Genomic DNA, 20,440 nt, shown 5'->3' on the forward strand with positions numbered 1-20,440 from the left:
TTCTTCTCTTTAGTCAGCTGTTGGATTGAATATAAAGTAATAGATAGCAAGAAAAAATGAGGAAAATTTGCTCTGCTTGTAAGCTTACATATTATAGCCAATCCTTATTCCCTCCCCTTTCTCCTTTTCCTCTAAGTTAATGCAATATATTGTTATTCTCTGAATTTTCTTTTGGTATTTTCTGTTTTTCACATAATATTCTGTAAAACGATTCATAAAATACCTTAGATCCTTCGTTCTTTCTTTCTTTGTTTTTTGTTTGTTTTTTGTTTTTTGAGACAGAGTCTTGCTCTGTTGCCCATGCTGGAGTGCAATGGCACGATCTCGGCTCACTGCAACCCCTGCCTCCCGGGTTCAAGTGATTCTCCTGCCTCAGCCTCCTGAGCAGCTGGGATTACAGGCACGCGCCACAATGCCCAGCTAATTTTTTTGTATTTTTAGTAGAGATGGGGTTTCACCATGTTGGTCAGGCTGGTCTCAAATTCCTGAACTCTTGATCCGCCTGCCTCGGCCTCTCAAAGTGCTGGGACTACAGGTGTGAGCCACCGCACCTGGCCAGATCTTTCTAACTAATGGCATATGTCAGATTTTATATAGGGCATATTTTTAAAATAACTTGAACAACTATTTTGCATTACAATAGCCATATTTTGTGATAATTTCTGTACTATATACTTGAGGCAGTACACTTCTTTTCATCTCCAATATTTCTTCAGGTCAATGTAACCCTTGTCAATAATAATAATTTTTTTAAAAATATTTGAATTCGTGAGGACTAATCGTGTTCTTCATTTTAGCTAGGGCAACCTTAAAGTGATAAGACCAATGTGGAGTTAGTTTGCCTGATACATTTCATGTTAAATGGAACTAAATTTTTGTGCCTCTTCTGGTTATTTATTTTTATTTACTTATTTATTTTTGCCAGTGTGCTTTAAGAAACAAACAGACCGCTAGCCAAAGTTTCAAATTTGAAGGGCCATTGTATCTATAATCAGTACAGTGTGCTATATGATTAAAGGGAGCATTGATTAACTTGTGTTTCAGGCTTCCAATTATGTGAGTAACAAATTTTAAACAAATTAAATTGATTTATTATGCATTTTGTTTAAGTCTGAATGCTTTTCTTATATTTCTTACTATGTAAGTAAAAAAATGAACTTTAAAGTTGGAGCCACAATGTATAGGTTTTTTTTCTTTTTCTGTCTTTTAAACTTGATGTCTAGGCCACTTCCTTTCTCTCGGGACCTACTTTTTCCATGTGTAACAAGGTGGAGAGAAGGGTATTGGACTCACAAAGACACACAACAGTAGTAATTTTATTCTTTCAAACCTTCTGATGAAGTTGTTTCTAGGATTACCATGGCATACTCCTTCTTCCCTGCAATGCCCAGAAATATTATTAATGCCCATATTATTGATTACTATCTAGTTACTAAATACCAAATCAGACTTTCTTCTGAGTTAGCTATGTGTATTCATCAGCCTCTCTGACATCTCCACGTGTTCCAAGTTAATCCACCCACAAAATAAACTCGCTCCTCCCTGTGGTTCCTCATATCTCAAATTTGCATCTCTATATGTTATGTACACTTTTATTTGAAAGGAGGTTACTTTGGTGTTTTTCTACAGCAATTTCAGCTTTTGTTTTCTAAATCAAGTGTCCATATTAGTACTTTACAATAGTGAGTGAGAAAAGCCGGGTGCCTAGAAAACATAATGACCTGCAATTGCCAGAACTATTGCTATTATTGTCCTCTTGGTGGTATTAATGGCCTTCTTTCTTACCATCTTTTCCCCTTTACAAAAATAATTTGAAATAGTTTACAATAAAAGAAAAATGCAATAGAGCAGTTAAAATAAGACTCTATATAACACATGGGCAGGAAATTGGGGCAGATCATTAACTATTAAATGTGATGATAGAATTTGTGGAGTGATTGTCTCAAAATGTCTTTGTTGGAAGAAAACAACTGAGGTAGATGATTTTTTTTTTCATTACTTCTGATTGAGATAAATGAATTGGGATAAAAGTTGAATTGATATGGATAGTTGATATTGAAGTAATTGGAAAGTGAAGGCTAATGAACTTTTTGGCAATATGGCATGTTTCAAAATGGCTTTTACAGAAATCTTTTCAAGAAGTCGTATCTTGATGGTATAGTTATTCTTTGTTTCTTGTTCCTCTATGCTCTTTATTTTTAACTCCTTCTAGGGAGAACGTGGATTTCCAGGCAGTCCCGGTTTTCCCGGTTTACAGGGCCCTCCAGTAAGTTATAAAATTTGGGATTATGATGAACACAGGAATTAACAAAAGAAGCAGAAATGTAGTGAGAGAGCCCAATGCATTCATGTGGAACAAAGTAATACATTTTAAAGTAATAAACTAGAGGAAAATGTTTCAAAAAGAAGTTGGTAATATAGCTTTCTCCTGGGCAAAAGCAAGGATTTTATATGTATATAAATGTCACCTCCAAGTATCCTAATAGGTATCTGAATAGGTATCTGAATAGGTATATCCTATTCAGAAATGATGCTACAGCAGTCTACTCATTTTATACTCTATTGAGAAAGCATTTTGTAATTGGCGTGTTTCTCTCTCATACATATAAAATAATCCCTTTTCTTTTTAATAATAGGGACCCCCTGGGATCCCAGGTATGAAGGTAAGCATCTCATCCTGGGGAACGAATGTTTTGAATAAAATATTAAGAAAGCCGGCAACTTCAATAGGATAATGACTCAACCTTCTGTCTTAAAATTGATATTTCTAGAAGTTGTGCAGGTGTAAACTTACAAACTCTCCTTAAGTAGTCTCCTGTGTTCCCATGGCTTTAAGTACCTTGTATGTGCTGATACACCTGAAAATGTGTATATCAGACTTGAGTTTCTTTGCTGACACTTTAAGTCTTCATCTTCTTACACTTTGATACAGTTGACCACCTACTCTCTGTAGAATTACTTTTTTCCCTGGCTTCTGTGACACTATCCATTCCTGATTTTTCTTCTACACCTCTGGTTAATCTGCAGTCTTCTATGTAAGCTCATTATTTTATGTCCATCAAGCATCAGGTCACAGTCTGTACTCCTTCTTCCCTGCAATGCCCAGATATATTATTAATGCCCATATTATTGATTACTATCTAGTTACTAAATACCAAATCAGACTTTCTTCTGAGTTAGCTATGTGTATTCATCAGCCTCTCTGACATCTCCACGTGTTCCAAGTTAATCCACCCACAAAATAAACTCGCTCCTCCCTGTGGTTCCTCATATCTCAAATTTGCATCTCTATATGTTATGTACACTTTTACATGATCTCAAAACCTGGGAGTTAGTATTTATATCTTCCATTCCTTCACACACCTCCTCATTCAATTCCATCACTAAACACTAAGTGTGCCTGTAAAAGGCACCTTAAATTCATGCACTTTTCTTATTTCCACTGTTACCATGTTAATCATAATGTCTCATCTGGATTACTGCAATAACCTCTTATCTAGTCTCTAGTCTCTTTTTTTCACCGCTACTCCACCCTTACCTCCCCTCCTGTTTTATTCTTTACAAAGCAACCAAGAATGACATTTTAAAAGTGTTAATTGATAATTTAATCTGCTTATAAACCTTCAAGGGCTTTCTACTGTGTATCTAAGGTAAAGTCCATAGTTTGTTTGTGAGAACTGCATGCTCTGGTCCTTGCCTACATTGACAGCCTTATCTTAAACCACTAAACTTATCCCTCAGCTTACTGACCACATCAGTCTGCATTTAGTTATTGGGATGTGCCAAACGTTTTGCTTTTAGGGTCTTTCGTATATATGGTTTACTTTGCCTAATAGTCTTCCTCCTTTCTTTGCCTGGATGACTCCTTATTATCCTTCAGGTCGCAACCTGAATGTTACCTTCACAGATTGCCCTTCTTTGACTACCCAAACTAAAGTAATTTTCTCCACTAGTTTTTTTTTCAATTATTGTACCATGTTATTTTTCTTCATAGCCCTTAGTATTCACAGCCCTTGATATTGTCATCTTATATTTTCACATATTAGGGTCTGTATTTTCCCATTATATTGTTAGCTTTATGAGAACAGAGGCCATGTTTATCTTCTTCATTACTGATTACCCAGAACCTACCACAATTGTTGGCAAATACTTAATATTTACTACATATTTTTTAATGAGTAACTGAAGGTACTACACTCTTAATAAATCTACTGTTCTTCAGTGTACTCTGGCCACTTCTTCATTTTCCTTTAAAAGGTAAACTTATCATTTTTATTACTGAGATGGCCTAATCTTTTAGTACATCTCTGTTACAAATTGAATCTTCAGATCATTTTTCTGGTTTTGCTGGTTTTCATGTGTAATAACTGTGTCTTAGAATTTCCATTGATGGCTTCTTTTAGGGTGAACCAGGTAGTATAATTATGTCATCACTGCCAGGACCAAAGGGTAATCCAGGATATCCAGGTCCTCCTGGAATACAAGTAAGTATCCAGTGATTTTCTTTTTTTGCTATATTGATTAAACCAGAAGATTACAACAATCCCTCAACCTTTAGTACTCTCTGTTTTTGTCATAAAAATTATCATCAGATGTTTACTAGACATTACATGTACTTCCTACCTGAAAATAATAGCAATCTGGACCAGGGAGAATTTTAACAACATTGACTTCATTCTTTTGCCTTTCTATCCAGTTTTTTGGGGATTGGCAGCAGAAATAGGGTTCTATATTCTTATTCTTGTACTGTGGAGAGCAGTAGGGTCTTTTGTACATTTACAAAAGATCTAATTAAAAATAAAAATTATGGGAGTCCTATTGAATATATTAAGATATATCATTTGTAACACTATCAGTTATGCATAATATATGAACATATTTTGAAGGCTGAAGGAATACAGTTTATGCATGGTGAACATCAAATGTAATCTTAAGTAAAAAATTTTAGCCTACAGAAAACATGCATAGAGAGAGCAGTAACTTTTGAGTATAGATTAGGAGGTCAATTTCTTAGGGTTTATATTTCATGATAATCGAGTCCTTTGCCCAAAATAAAAAAATCAAAACTTCCTGGTAGTTTATCACTAAGATACAAGATTGGGGACTTTTTTCATTAGCTACCTTCTCATTCCTTACTTGATATCACTCATCCATAGTTTTAAAAATTCACTCAATCTTGCCCTTTATATTTTATAAATTGTTATGAAGTAATATTTGAAAATACAACAGAATACATGCAAAATATATGTGTGTTATGAAGCATAACTATAAAGTGAACAACATTTAAGAGCTAGAAAATTACAAATAATTTTGAATCAACCTGTGTCCCTTGGTAATCAAATCCTTCTGCATTCCCCCAACACATAGCTACCATCTGTGCCTTAAAAATAGCTTTATTATATATGCATATATTTCTAAGCAATAGAATATTTAGCTTTGCTTTATAAAATAATGTAATATTTATGTAGTTTTCTGCAACTTACTTTTTCTACTTGATATGCTAAGATTCATCCATATTATTGGATATGGCTTTAGTTCACTCCATTTCACTTTCATATAACTTTCCATTTGTGAACATACTTTGGTGTTTTTTGTTTTGTGTGGTGTTTGTTGTTGTTGTTGTTGTTTTGAGATAGCGTCTTGCACTCTTGCCCAGACAGGAGTGCAGTGGCATGATCATGGCTCACTGCAGTCTCAACCTCCTGGGCTTAAGCAATCCTCCCACCTCAGCTTCCTGAGTAGCTGGGACCATAGGTGCACATCACCACACCTGGCTACTTTTTAAAAATTTTCGTGGAGACAAGTTCTCACCATGTTGCCAAGGCTGCTCTCAAACATCTGAGCTCAAGTGATCCTCCTGCTTAGGCCTCCAAAAGTATTAGGATTACAGGTGTGAGCCTCTGTGCCCAGCCTACGATTTTTTCATTACAAAAAAAAAAATCCATGATTTATATCTAAGTATAGAATTGCTAGATTGTAGGCCAAATTTTCAGTTTTTACCATGCCAAATTATTCCATAACACTTGTATCATTCTCTTATAATTTATTCCAGTTCCTCTCATTTCCCTCTGTCTTTAATCTTATCTATTTCAAAATTAGAGAAGCTATCTTGAAAGTAGTAGCCTTTCCCTTCTCATTTGTAGCATAAAAGCCCCAACTAAATGCATACCTTTATCACTTTATTTTGTAAATTTTCCTTATTATTTGTCTTATATTTATTTACCACTTTAAACCACAAGTTTTCTTATAATTACTTAATCCTTTTGTCCCTGTGCATTTTAAAATTTCACTTATAATATTGCTGAATGATAAAATTGTAGAGCAGAATTCCAATGACGACTGAAGTTTAAATGAAGTCTAAATTTCATCCATTTAGTTCTTTGTAAGATACAATGAGGGGGCTGGGCACAGTGGCTCACGCCTGTAATCCTGGCACTTTGGGAGACCGAGTCATGAGATCAAGACCAGCTTGGCCAACATGGTGAAACCCCGTCTCTACTAAAAATACGATAATTAGCCGGACCTGGTGGCAGGTGCCTGTAATCTCAGCTACTCAGGAGGCTGAGGCAGGAGAATCGCTTGAACACGGGAGGCGGAGGTTGCAGTGAGCTGAGATCACGCCATTCCACTCCAGCCTGGGTGACATGAGTGAGACTTTGTGTAAAAAAAGAAAAAATACAATGAGGGGCTTGTTTTTCTTTTTTTTCATCATTTTCTTTACTCACTTTATAACAGGGCCTACCTGGTCCCACTGGTATACCAGGGCCAATTGGTCCCCCAGGACCACCAGGTTTGATGGTAAGCTCTCTTCTTTAATTTAATTTCCCCCCCCTTTCCTTTCTGACTTCTTTCACAAATATTAATATTATTTATAATACTTGAAAACATAATGCATTCTCAACATTCATAATTTATAATTTTCTTATTTAAAGGTGACTTTACAATGATATGGTGAATAATATGCATTCTAAGTAATGGCTCCATTTTAGAGATGGAAAAATGAGGTATATAAAAGGAAAGATTTACAATGAAATATTTTATTGGTTGCTCTTGATGTATCAGTGTTGAAGTCAATTCTGGCCATTTCAGAAAGTCTTTTAAGGCAGTTTTATAATCACTTGATGAAACATGTTTCTTCAAACTGGAATTTTTTGTTTAAGAAGAACAAAAGCAGGACTTCATAAAAAATATTGGCTCTCATTTCTTAGGCGCCTGGGACAAAACAGTAGAATTTGTGAGGGGAGTGATCACTATGCAATTGGTCACAGGTTTTTGTACCCCAAAAACTACAGATCCTGAATGTGCAACCGCTTCTCTTACTTTACTAGCTCTGTAGTCACTCTTATTTTCTATCCTAGTAAATTCTAAGTGTTTTTACTTCTGCAATACTTAGATTTCACTCAAGTCATGTTTTGGACTTACAGCTTTGCTGTTGCCCTCTTAAAAGGGCAAGAAAATTGTATTTCAGTAGAAGTAATTTCTCATGTGCCAGTCTATCTCTCATCTACCATATATGTAAGTGACAGTTTTCGTTATACCTTTATGGATTGTACATTTTTGTTTGTGACAATTGGTCCTGCACTTTTGAGTGAAGGAAATAATGTTGATAACTGCTAGAAGAATCTACCAGAAAAGATTGTGATTTCTGCTTTCCTGTAACTTTTTGGGGGAAGATGAGAAAACCCTTTCATTTGTTTTAGTTGTAGACTTCATGCAAAGCATGAAACTTTGGACTTTCGCACTTTTTCCTAATTCTGCTGTTGGAACATTGGTGCCCCTTGAGTATATTGTTACACCTTGAATTTCCTCAACCATTGTGGCCACTTAACCAATTCACTTTACGTTTCTGGATATTCCTTGAATTAACGCTAATTCAACAGGTGAAGCCAAATCTTAGAAATGCCACCAAGAGGCGGGGTGCGGTGGCTCATGCCTGTAATCCCAGCACTTTGGGAGGCTAAGGTGGGTGGATCACCTGAGGTTGGGAGTTTGAGATCAGCCTGACCAATATGGAGAAACCCCGTCTCTACTAAAAACACAAAAAATTAGCCAGGCATGGTGGCACATGCCTGTAATCCCAGCTACTTGGGAGGCTGAGACAGGAAAATCGCTTGAACCTAGGAGGCGGAGGTTGTGGGCCGAGATCGTTCCATTGCACTCCAGCCTGGGCAACAAGAGGGAAACTACTTCTCAAAAATAAATAAATAAAAAAGAAAGAAAGAAAGAAATGCTACCAAGATACAATATATAAATAAATAGGCCCATTGAGGTTAAGAGGCAACATACTTGAGCAGAAAGGTGCCTATTTAATTTTTTAAACCTTGAAACATTCTCAAATACACAAAGTCTTATTGTATAAAAATCAAACTGGATTTTAAAAAATAAACACATGCTTTTTAGAACTTGAGAGTTAATTAGAGTTAATTGCTTTATGGTACCTAAGTTTACCTATAATTCTGATGTGAAAAATTTGATGGGTCTGTTGAGATTAACTTTTGAATTGATTTTTGACAGTGGGGCTACCTCTCTACCTCTGCCCATCCCAGCATTTTTCTCTTGCACATTTCTATTCTGTCATCAGAGGTACTCACATTCATCTAGCTCATTTTAATCAATTAAAACATGTGTCTCTGACTAAAATGGAAACAAACAAGAAAATACTATTTTGATGGGCTTTTTCACATCTTACTCTTTCTGAAACTAAATAACTTTTAAAATTAACTTATTAATATAACATTTTATTTTCTCTTTTGTCTTCTCTTCTTAGGGCCCTCCTGGTCCACCAGGACTTCCAGGACCTAAGGTAATTTTCTTTTTCTTTATATCTTTTATTTGGTGTGGATTCCTTTTCTTACTGTCAGTGAGATTTTTAAATGGAAACTTCTCTCTCCAGGGGAATATGGGCTTAAATTTCCAGGGACCCAAAGGTGAAAAAGTGAGTAAAGAAAGAGAGCTGGTTATTCAGCCCTCAACTTTCTCTTTTTGTAGTCATTTGAACTGTCTTTTTCTTTCTCTTGCTTCTTGCAGTTATCTTATCTTACATGTTATGTTACTCTCTGTGGAGGTTATGAAGTATCACTGTCTTATTTTATCTTGCAAACAGGGTGAGCAAGGTCTTCAGGGCCCACCTGGGCCACCTGGGCAGATCAGTGAACAGAAAAGACCAATTGATGTAGAGTTTCAGAAAGGAGATCAGGTGAGTAAGTAGGGAGGAAGTCAATGAAAATCTCGCTATGGATATGTTAATTAGTTTGATGGTGGTAATCACTTCACAATGTATATGTATATCAAAACATCACATTGTTTACACCTTAGATATATACAATTTTTAATTTGTCAGTTATACCTCAATAAAGTTGAAAAAATAAAATAAAATGATAAAAAGTTAAAAATAATATTTCTATGTAAGTGGCATTCCATTAAAATGCATTATATGCTGAAATGTGGTTATATATAAGGGTATTTTTTTTTTAAATAACAAGGATTTGAGATTATTAATTTTTTTTTTTTTTTTTTGAGACTAAGTCTTGCTCTTGTCACCCGGGCTAGAGTGCAATGGCATGATGTTGTCTCACTGCAACCTCCACCTCCCAGGTTCAAGCGATTCTCCTGCCTCAGCTTCCCAAGTAGCTGGGATTACAGGTGCCCACCACCACACCCTGCTAATTATTGTATTTTTAGTAGAGACGGGGTTTCACCATGTTGGCCAGGCTGGTCTCGAACTCCTGACCTCGTGATCTGCCTGCCTTGGCCTCCCAAAGTGTTGGGATTCCAGGCATGAGCCACCACGCCTGGCCGAGATCATTAAATTTTTAAAATAACTTTATCAAGATACGGTCTACATACATATAATCCACCCATTTAAAGTGTACAATTCAATTTTTTTTTTTTTTTAGTGTATTCACAGGGTAGTGAAACTATCAGTGCAATCTAACTTTAGAAAATTCTTAGGCTTCCACAAAAAAATCCCCATACCTATGTTAGTTATACTCCTTATTTCTCCCCAAATTGACCAGCCCTAGGTAATCACTAATCTACTTCTTGGCTCTGTAAATTTTTCTATTCTGGATATTTCATATAAATGGAATCATATAATATGTGGTCTTCTGTGTCTGGCTTCTTTTACTTAACATAGTGTTTTCATGTTAAATCACTTTGCAGCACATATCAGTGCTTCATTCCTTTTTATGGCTGAATAATATTTCATTGTGTAAATAGTCTACGTTTTGTTTATCCATTTATTCATCAGTTTATGGGCATTTGGGTTATTTCCATTTTTGGCTATTTGAAGAATCCATTCATGTATAAAATTAGGTTATGGTAAGTCAGAATGATGACAGTGTTCCCTACATTTCACTGATATGCAAGGAGAAAGATAATATTACTCTATAAACCTTTGTTGTGCTTAGAAATAATTATCTGATACCCTGCTTTTGCTAGAGTAGATGAGGGAAATTAGATATATTTTGAAAGCATACTGGCCCACACTTTAACAGAATGTGTGCATTTTTGTTTCACTTAAATGTGAATAAGAAAGTTAAGAAAAAAGGAAAAGTTGTATTGAAACTCTACCATCAATATGAATTTGGCCATTTAATTATCTGCCAAAATATATGTATGCCGTGTGACCCCAAAATCTCCTTGTTTTAGGTATTCTTGCTTTTTATAAAATATTTTCTAAGAATAAAAAATTGTCATTTTCATTTTAAGTGTTGCCTTGTTATTTACCTCAAATCTTGGCTTGTATATAGACAAAAAATTAACTGAAATGAGCGAAGATAGCTCTAGTTAATTTTGCCTAGAAGATTTCAACTTTAAGTTAGAAACACCCTATTATCTTTGGTTATACTACATGAGTATTCAATTCAGTTTAATTTTTTTAGGGGGAGATTTATTTTTATTTTATTTTATTATTTTAAAAATTTCAACCTTTATTTTAGATACCGGGGGTACATGTACAGGTTTGTCACATAGGCATATTGTGTGATGCTGAGGTTTGGGGTACAGATCCCATCAGCCAGGTAGTGAACATAGTACTCAGAAGTTAGTTTTACAAGTATTACCTGCCTCCCTCTACTCTTAGTAGTCTCCAGTGTCTATTGTTGCCATCTTTATGTCATTGTGTCCCCAATGTTTAGCTCTCAGTTATAAGTGAGAACATGTGGTATTTGATTTTTTGTTCATGCATTAATTCACTTAGGATTATAACCTCCAGCTCTAACCATGTTGCTGCAACATAGATGTAGCTGTGGTTCAGTTTATTAAAAATGCTCCTAGCTAGCTCTAGTGCTTAGAATGAAAATGCATGTTCCAGTATTAACATTGATTTCCTTTCCCCTACTACTGCATAGGGACTTCCTGGTGACCGAGGGCCTCCTGGACCTCCAGGGATACGTGGTCCTCCAGTAAGTAACCTAAAGTGCTTTAGCATCATTTAATGTAAATTGGTGTTGGTACACAGTATCCCATGAACAATTGTGAAACTATTTTTATGTGTACAGGGTCCCCCAGGTGGTGAGAAAGGTGAGAAGGGTGAGCAAGGAGAGCCAGGCAAAAGAGTAAGTGATGTAACTGCTAATATTCTTTGCAAAAAATTCTAAATATGTGTGTGTGTGTGTGTGTGTGTGATTTTATTCTTTCTTCCTACATCTTACTTCCATTGTTTCAAAATATCACTATTGACATTATAATGTTGATGTCTAAAAAGTCTACTTAATATAGTCCAAGCCAGGAATAAAGCTTGTTATATTCTTTAACTTTGTGCTTCCTAACTAACAAATGTATGTGGTTGCCCTATCATTTCTTTGTATCCTATAGGGTAAACCAGGCAAAGATGGAGAAAATGGCCAACCAGGAATTCCTGTAAGTAGCTAAGGTTCTTTCCCCCTGCAAAACTGGAGACATTTATGTGTTGGTATAACATAAGGTGGTAGACAAGCAGTCTAACAAAGATTGTGGGGTCTGGAAATAGTTTAAATGATTTGAAATTATCCAGTCTTTGTCTTTTGAATATAATTTTCAATTTTTAAAAAATTTTGTGAGTACATAGTAGGTGTATATATTTATTTATGAGGTACATGAGATGTTTTGATATACGTATGTAATGTGAAATAATCACACCACGGAGAATGGGGTATTCATCCCCTCAAGCATTTATCCTTTGAATTACAAACAATTCAATTACACCAAATATAAATTTGATGTTCTTCTATTTTTTAAAGTCAGATTTATTGAGATATAATTTACATAAAGTAAAAGGAACTATTTTTAGTTTACAGTTCTGTGTTTGACAAACACATACAGTTGTGTCACCACCACCATAATCAAGAACACTTCCATCAACTTCAAAAGTTCCCTCATGCTCTTTTTTAGTTATCCCCTCCCTATTCCCCTGTCCCAGCCTCCTTGTAACAACTGATCTTTTGTCAATCTCTTTAATTTTGCCTATTCCCAAATGTCAGATACATTGAATCATATTGTATGTAGCCTTTTGAATCAGGATCCTTTCACATAGCATAATACATTGAATTGTGTATCAGTTCATTTTTTTATTGCTGAGTAATATTTGATAGTTTGAATATACCATGGTTTGTTTATCCATTTACCCATTGAAGGATATTTTGGTTAGTTCTGTGTTTTGGCCATTATGAATAAAACTTTTATACTCATATAAAAATATTTATATGAGTATAAATGTTCCCATACAGTTTTTTTGTGTGTGTGTGAACATGTTTTTTCAGTAAAAGTTTTGACAGGTAATTCTTCTACTTACTACCAAAAAGGGGCATGGGAAATAAAATATGTAAGTCCAAGAACATTATTTCAAGCAGCTTCAGTATCAAGAGTATCCGCAGTAGGCAAGAGTTTTTCAAGGACAGAGAGAATATTTGACGAAATTTGTAAGTTATTCCAAGGGAAAAGGATAATTCTTAACAAGACAGGTTAGAATTACTAAATTCAGATAAATTTGTTTCAGGATATTTTACTAAACAGGCAATCCTCAACTTACAATCTCTAGTTCAAAAATATTTTGTATTATAAAATATCAAGAGGTAAATTCAGGGCCTCAATTCCTGGCTTCTTTTGGAACAATTGGTCTTTGTCTTGATTCAGGCAGCTGTGATATTCAACAATTGCCTCTTAGTGTTTTCAGCAAATTGGGGTTGGGGGGTAGGGAGGCTGTTCTCTTGTTCTCTGTTTGCACTGGGAGAGCCCAAGTCGGATCAAATAAAGGCAGCCTTGCAAATAGTCTTCTTTTGAACCAGCAGACAGATCAAATAATGATAATTCTCTGGAAGTGGGGCTTTGAAGGAGCTCCAACCATGTTCTTTCCTCTCCAGTTGCTGCTAGGCTGCTGGTTTTCACCTTGATTGTGAGGAGAGGTGGTGGGAATAGAGCAAGTTAAAATGCCACAAAGCTCTGAGAGGTGGTGGGAATAGAGCAAGTTAAAATGCCGCAAAGCTCTGAGTTCTCACTAATATTCAGCTTTTTTTTTTTTTTTTTTCTGAGAAAACACTCCTTGAATTGCTGCAAGCTTTGGTTAAGTTCTGAAAGTTAATTCTGACTGACCATTTTTGCCAGTATTCTCATTGCTTCTATGGAGAAGACGATCTTTGGAGAATTCCTAACCCCATCATTTGTGCTGATGTCACCTATCCTCTATGTTTTAAAGGGTTTGCCTGGTGATCCTGGTTACCCTGGTGAACCCGGAAGGGATGGTGAAAAGGTAAGAATTTGAATACTTAGAAGTGACTGGTTTAGTCTAGCGAAAATAATCCTTTTCTTCTCCCAGGCTTGAGTTATAAATGGAAAAAGTCTACATAATTAGCTTTTATATTCAAAATATGCCTTCTTTATTCATTTTTTGCTCATTTTTCTGTTATACCACACTTGCAAAATTTTATTCCATTGCCATAAATCACAGTCCGTGTTGCAGAAATACATTGAGGATTGTTTAACTTTAGCATTTCCACTGTGAAAAGTCATTGCCTTTACTTTGAGCATGTATCGGCAAAACTTTTTTTTTTCCACAAAGAGAATTCAGCACTATTTTAGTGAGGTCCCCTTACTAAAAAGGCTTATAACTGTGAATGTAGAACATCACCACTAAACATTTCCATTCTGTATGCAATTATTGTCTGTAAGTCTGTGGCTAATTCTTTGTTGTTTTTTCCCCCCTACTGGGCCAATGCAGCCTGACTGAGGTCATTTATTTAGTTACCTATTTTTCAAGTGACTTTGAAAAATTGTATGAAGCATACAATTACCAGATTTTTAGCAGGGCACAAAATAACCAGTCCTCCAATCCCTCTTTTTTTTAATTGCTTTGTATCAAAAACTGAAAGCTTTTTTGTTTTTCAGGCAAGGAAGGAAAGGCGTTACAAACTTGAATGTACCCAGAAGGCACATATTTTAGTGGTGGTTTATTTTTAAATTAGGTCCAAGTTCTAGCATGGCTTAAAAGGCACAGTTAGAATAGATGGAGGTAGGAAATACTCCGATAAAATGATTTTTTGTCAAATAGTATTTGTATATAGATGGATGGCTTCTATGAACAAGTCTAGAGTCAGAATAGAAGTATGAAAAAGACCATCCCTGTGTCTTGGCCAGTAGTAGAGTAACATTTGAATACTGAATATTGTGGTTTTTTTTATGCTGTTGTAGCTACTAATCAAGGATAAAAGTTTTATCTGAACTTGTCTTTCATGAGCTTGTAAGAGCAAGCTCATGAAAGCAATTCAGATTTACTAGCTATTATTGATGATAGTTAAGTCCATCACATCTAAAATATCTGTCACTAATAGAAATGGAACTACATTTATGTCCTTGACTAGTTTTATGAGAAGAAACATGGCTAAATGTAAAAAAAAAAAGTAATTTTTTCACTGATTCTAGTGCTACCATTTTTTTCTATTATCTTCTTTATAGAGTATTTGTAGTTGGCTAGAAATAGGAATCTTAAAAATCAAAGAATATTACAACTAGAAATACCTTAAAACTCTGGTCCAAAAATCTTTATTCTTTGTATATAAACCAGAGAAGTTAATTAACTTGGTGAAGATTATATAGCTAGTAAATCTGAGACAACATCACAGGTTAGGCTTAACTCAGAATTGTTTCATTACTTCATGTTGCATTTCTCATTTGAGGTATTTTATGATTGATTTCTGGGTCTTTTTGGAAAGTTTCTCTTATATTCTTGAGGAAATTGATGTTTTCGTGTGAATTTTACTAACCTATTTTACAATTGCATTGAACAGGGCCAAAAAGGTGACATTGGCCCACCTGGACCTCCTGGACTTGTAAGTTTTTTTTTTAGTCCTCATTTATCAAATTTATTAATGCATTATCATTTTTGTGCCTTAATTGCATACTCCCTACTTTTTCTTCCTAGAACACAAAATTTCAAGTCATTATCAATTTCTACTGGCTTAAAAGTCTTTACATCTAAAAACTTCAGTAATGTTGACCTCAAGGTCTTTGTATTGTTCTGCCTATGCAGTATTCCTGCATGGTAAAGGTCTAAAATTATGGCATTGGGTTGTTTTGCCTCGTGATTGCCAGATCATTTCTCAAGCAACCAGCAGGTGGTGCAAGTGTTGCTTACAAAGGTTCAATGAAAACAACAACAACAACGACAAAACAAAACTTGGGGAAGTTGGGGTGGGGGTGGGGGATTGATCCTTTCCCCTGCAGAGCTCAGGAGAAAGATAGATTTGGTCTTATTAGGTTTTCTCAATTTGTAATTGTCTGATTCACACCTCTTTCTCTCCTGAGTGTGTGCTTTCTAGGGACTTTTAATAACGCATGTAGGAAGCTGCTTTATGAAAGAATAATTGGGGGTGGGGGAGCTACAGATCTTCTGTCATGTTTATGTTCACTATGAAATTTAAGTCAAATATACTTCCAGTCTTATTAGGAATAAAATATCGTTGCTGAGGTTTAACATATTGGTTTTTCTTTGGTTGAAATTTAGTAAGACTCTTGACTTCAAACTGCATTGAAGCCGCAACAGTGCGAATGTTGGAAAACTTATGTGTCCAGACATGTAACATTAATTCTTATTATCCATAGTGAGTCTCAGTTATTAATACTTAGGACTGTACTAAATCTAATGAGGATATACTTAAAGAAGATCTTAGATATTTTTTATTCACTTTCATTTTAAAATCAGCTTCAGTCCTCTAGGAAATAATCTCTTTATAAAATGAGAAGATACAATTTTAATAAGTATCAGAAGAAATGGAAATTTTGAGAGTAGGGTCCTATTTAGCAGTCTAGTTTCCCTTTTGAATCACTATTCCAATCTTAGGTCCCACAACTTTTTGTCTCCTTTTGTGTGACTATTTCTTATATCCATCCAATAGAGACAGGTTGAACTATCACACTGCTATTAGGTGTTGATTTGTACATCAGACTGGCAGTCTCTTAAATTTGAAGTTCATTTACCTTTATAGGTCTATAAGAAGAATTTGTTAATATTTAATTTATTTAATATTAAGTTTTTTTAGAAAATACTTAATGAGTTACAAGAATACAGAGTAAAAAGAAATTAGTTAGTTGGGTTTAATCAATAAAGAACATGGGTTTTATTTTTAAATTTTTTTGGTATATAGTAGGTATATATATTTATGGGGGAGTTTTCTTTTTTAAAGGAAGAAATAAATGTGGGTTAATAAAGGGAAAGATTGGGGAAAGGCATTACACATGTTTGGAATGGAATATGCAAAGATATAGACAAGAACGTGCAAGTTGAATGAAATGGTTAGAATCAGAGAGACTTCACTATAATAAAAATTTATTGTAAGACACAGTAGGAGATTAAATAGGTGAGAGAAGTATTGAAAGTGAGAAGTGACTTCCAGTTCAGGATTAAAAGTAGCAGCACTTATAGTAAAAAGTAGTGAGCAATTTTGAGTCCTTAAGCAGAATAGTTAACACACACACACAAATGGTTTTTGAGGAAGCATATCCTAACAATAGATTGGAATTCAAGGGAGAAGATCAGAGGTGCTTCTGTTACTCTAAGTGTGAGTTGATAATATAGCTGTGGCAACAGAAATCAAGGGAGCAAATTGGAGAGACGTTTTCTGTAAAGAATTGTCAGGCTTAGGAGATTGGAATGAATTGAATGTGAATTATAGGAGAAGAGACATCAAAAAATACTTTTAGTTTTATATGCTTCGGGCTCAGGAACATGGTAATGTTGTTACTTGTATTGGACATTTTCTAATCAGTTGGAGGATGGGAGTGATACAGAATGTGACTCATAAACTATGTGAAAATGATGACATTGTAATCATATGTAGCTCCCATAATGTTTTCAGGAGAACAAGTCTTTTCTTCTTTGCATTTCTTTAATTTTTTTTCTTTTGTAATAAAGGTAATTCCTAGACCTGGGACTGGTATAACTATAGGAGAAAAAGGAAACATTGGGTTGCCTGGCTTGCCTGGAGAAAAAGGAGAGCGAGGATTTCCTGGAATACAAGGTCCACCTGGCCTTCCTGGACCTCCAGGTAAATGAGATTGCATTTATGGCCTTGTGCTTATAGCATCCTTACTAATCTATGTATACTTTTTATCAGATTAGTTCCATGGTCAGCATGGAAGTAGAAGACACAAGTCCTTTTTAATTGACAGATACTTCCCAACTCTTACTATACCTTCTCTCACCATATTACTCACTTGTACTTTAAAAAAGCCCAAGTGAATAGTGTCCTTTAATCCTAAGATTCCCGTTTCTACATTTTATTTTTTATTGATACATAATTGCACATATTTATGGGACGCATGTGATATTTTAATACATGAATACAATGTATAATGATTAAATCAAGGTAACTAGAATATCTGTTACCTCAAGTATTTATCTTTTCTTTATGTTGGGAACATTCAAAATCTTCTCTTCTAGCTGTTTTGAAATATACAATAAGTTGTTGTTAACTGCTGTGAATCTACTGTGCTGCCAAACACTGAAACTTATTGCTTCTATCTAACTGTATGATTGTACCCATTAACCAACCTTTCTTCATTTCCCCTGACCCTTCCCAGCCTCTGGTAACCATCATTCTACTCTCCACCTCCATGAGATCAACTTTTTTTTTTAACCTCCTACGTAAGAATGAGAACATGCATTTGTATTTGCCTTTCTGTGCCTGGTGTATTTCACTTAACGTAATGTCCTTCAGGCTCATCCATGTGGCTGCAAATGATAGAACTTCGTTCTTTTATGGCCAAATAATATTCCATTGTGTATTTATACCACATTTCCTTTATCTGTTCATCCACTGATGAACATTCAGGTTGATTTCATATCTTGGCTATTGCGAATAGTGCTGCAATAAACATGGGAGTGCAGATATCTCTTTGAATTACTAATTTATTTTCTTTTGGATATATACCCAGACGTGAGATTGCTAGAACATATGGTAGTTCTATTTTTAGTTTTTTGAAGAACCGCCATACTTTTTTTTCATAATGGTTGCATTAATTTACATTCCCACCAACAGTATATGAGTGTTCCCTCTTCTCTGCATCCTTGCAGCATCTGTTATTTTTTGTCTTTTTGATGATAGCCATATTAACTGGGGTACATTTTATTATTAATAAATTACACCAAACAATTCTTAATTTAATAGGCAAATCATCACACTTTTCATGCTAATAGGGAAGGATATTCTCCCCAAGTAATGCCTAATTTTGCAAGATTTCCCGTATAAAAATGGCAAGCAGCGTTATCCACCTAAAATTTCAGAAATACCTAACTAGAAATCCCCATGGTGATTTTGTTACACAATAAAATCTTAGAGCTCAATACTGAGTTTTATATTATTCCCTTTGAAAACACACAGTGTAGTGGAACATTTCTAATTTGGCCACAAATTGAGTACTGCCCTTATCTAGAATGTTTATTTGTATGTTCTCTGAAATAGGGTAATATTAGTGATTTATGTAAGATTTCTAGATGCATGTGGTACAGTGCCTGGCACACATACATATTCAATAAATTATTATTCCTTTTCCTTCAAAAATACGTGGCTAATGAAATACTAAAATGATGAGATGAGTGATATTCAGTGATCTTTCCCAAGAGAAAGAAAATAAATATAAGTTCAATTATTCTCTAAATGCGAGCTTCAGATTCCTAAATGTGAACTTCAGATTCCTAATCTCAAGATAGTGAATTAAATACAGAGTGTATCTGGAAAATTGAAATAAAGAATTATCTCAGGATGCAGTAAAAGAGATAAGGAGTTGGGAAGTATGAATGAAAAGTTAAGAGGTATAAAAGATAAACCTAGAAGCTCCAAAATTATCTCATGAGGGAGGTCAAGGAGGAGAGAATGGGACAAGAGGCAGCATTTGAAAAAAATAATGGCTGAGAACTTCCATCTATTAAAAAACACATACATCACTGTGAAAAAGCTCATGAAGCACTAAGCAATAGTAAAATAATAGTAATGCAAAGGTCCATAACTAGACACATTGTAGGGACATTTCAGAATTCAGGGATGAAAAGAAGCTTTTAAAAACTATTTGAGAACAAAAGGCCGATCACCTACAAAGCAGTGAGTCAGGGGATGATAATGGAGCACATTTTCAAAGTGATAAGGACAAATTACTATGAATTAGGGATTCTGTATTACCCTAAACTATCATCCTAATGTGAAGATGAGATACGTAGGAAGTTTAACACCTTCAGACTCTCTCTGAAATAGTTACTGGAGGTTTTACTCCAAAAAGAATAAAGGGAATTCTGGATAAAATGAGAATAGCAGTAGGATGCAAGAACCAAAGCTTAGAAAATATATTAGTAAAGTATGTTAAGTCTAAATCAGTACTGGTCATTTTTTAAAAAGGTGTTTTAAGTAACAACTTGGAGCTATAATTGTAAACATTATTAACATGTGATGTGTAGATGCAGAGAGAATAAGGATAAGAGTTTTTGTCTTGTTAGGGAAAGATAATATAAATCTTGTTAACTGTATAAATTTTTAGAAATATATAGGTTTAAGTACCTAGGTTAAAATGTTAATAATAGCAACTAGAGAAGAATAGAAATAAAATGTATAATGTACACACCAATTGAAGAAAGAAAATGACTAAAAATCTCATATATAGTATAAGTTAAGATTGGGGCAACATAAAGACAAATCTGGGTAAATAGAAAATAAAATATAAGGTGACAAGAAGAAATTAAAAATAAGTCAGTAAATCCAACAAATTTGAAAGAACTAAACACTGATTAAACGACAGTGACTCAAATAAAATTGAAATTAAAAATACCTATTATAGTGCACAGTAGACATATCTAAAGCAAAGTGACAGATACAATCTGAAAATAATGCAATATATATTTGGCAAATGCTATACATAAAAAGCTGGCTTAGCAATTCTAATGTAGTATGAAACATAATTAAATGCAAAACTTGAAACTATA

General features: G+C 34.7%; 1 protein-coding gene across 1 annotated transcript in view; it reads left to right on the forward strand.

The window, feature by feature from the left end:
- Positions 1-20,440, forward strand: part of COL4A5 (collagen type IV alpha 5 chain) — a 259,474-nt gene that overhangs the window by 137,167 nt on the left and 101,867 nt on the right. Inside the window, exons 7-19 of the mRNA XM_030807170.1 lie at positions 2,213-2,266; positions 2,637-2,663; positions 4,404-4,484; positions 6,736-6,798; positions 8,768-8,803; positions 8,894-8,935; positions 9,104-9,196; positions 11,352-11,405; positions 11,502-11,558; positions 11,818-11,862; positions 13,673-13,726; positions 15,261-15,302; positions 17,384-17,516. Coding sequence (XP_030663030.1) covers positions 2,213-2,266; positions 2,637-2,663; positions 4,404-4,484; positions 6,736-6,798; positions 8,768-8,803; positions 8,894-8,935; positions 9,104-9,196; positions 11,352-11,405; positions 11,502-11,558; positions 11,818-11,862; positions 13,673-13,726; positions 15,261-15,302; positions 17,384-17,516 — 781 coding nt within the window. The remainder of the gene's footprint in view (positions 1-2,212; positions 2,267-2,636; positions 2,664-4,403; positions 4,485-6,735; positions 6,799-8,767; positions 8,804-8,893; positions 8,936-9,103; positions 9,197-11,351; positions 11,406-11,501; positions 11,559-11,817; positions 11,863-13,672; positions 13,727-15,260; positions 15,303-17,383; positions 17,517-20,440) is intronic.

This window comes from Nomascus leucogenys, chromosome X, assembly GCF_006542625.1.
Source record: "Nomascus leucogenys isolate Asia chromosome X, Asia_NLE_v1, whole genome shotgun sequence".
Classification (NCBI taxonomy): Eukaryota; Metazoa; Chordata; class Mammalia; order Primates; family Hylobatidae; genus Nomascus; species Nomascus leucogenys.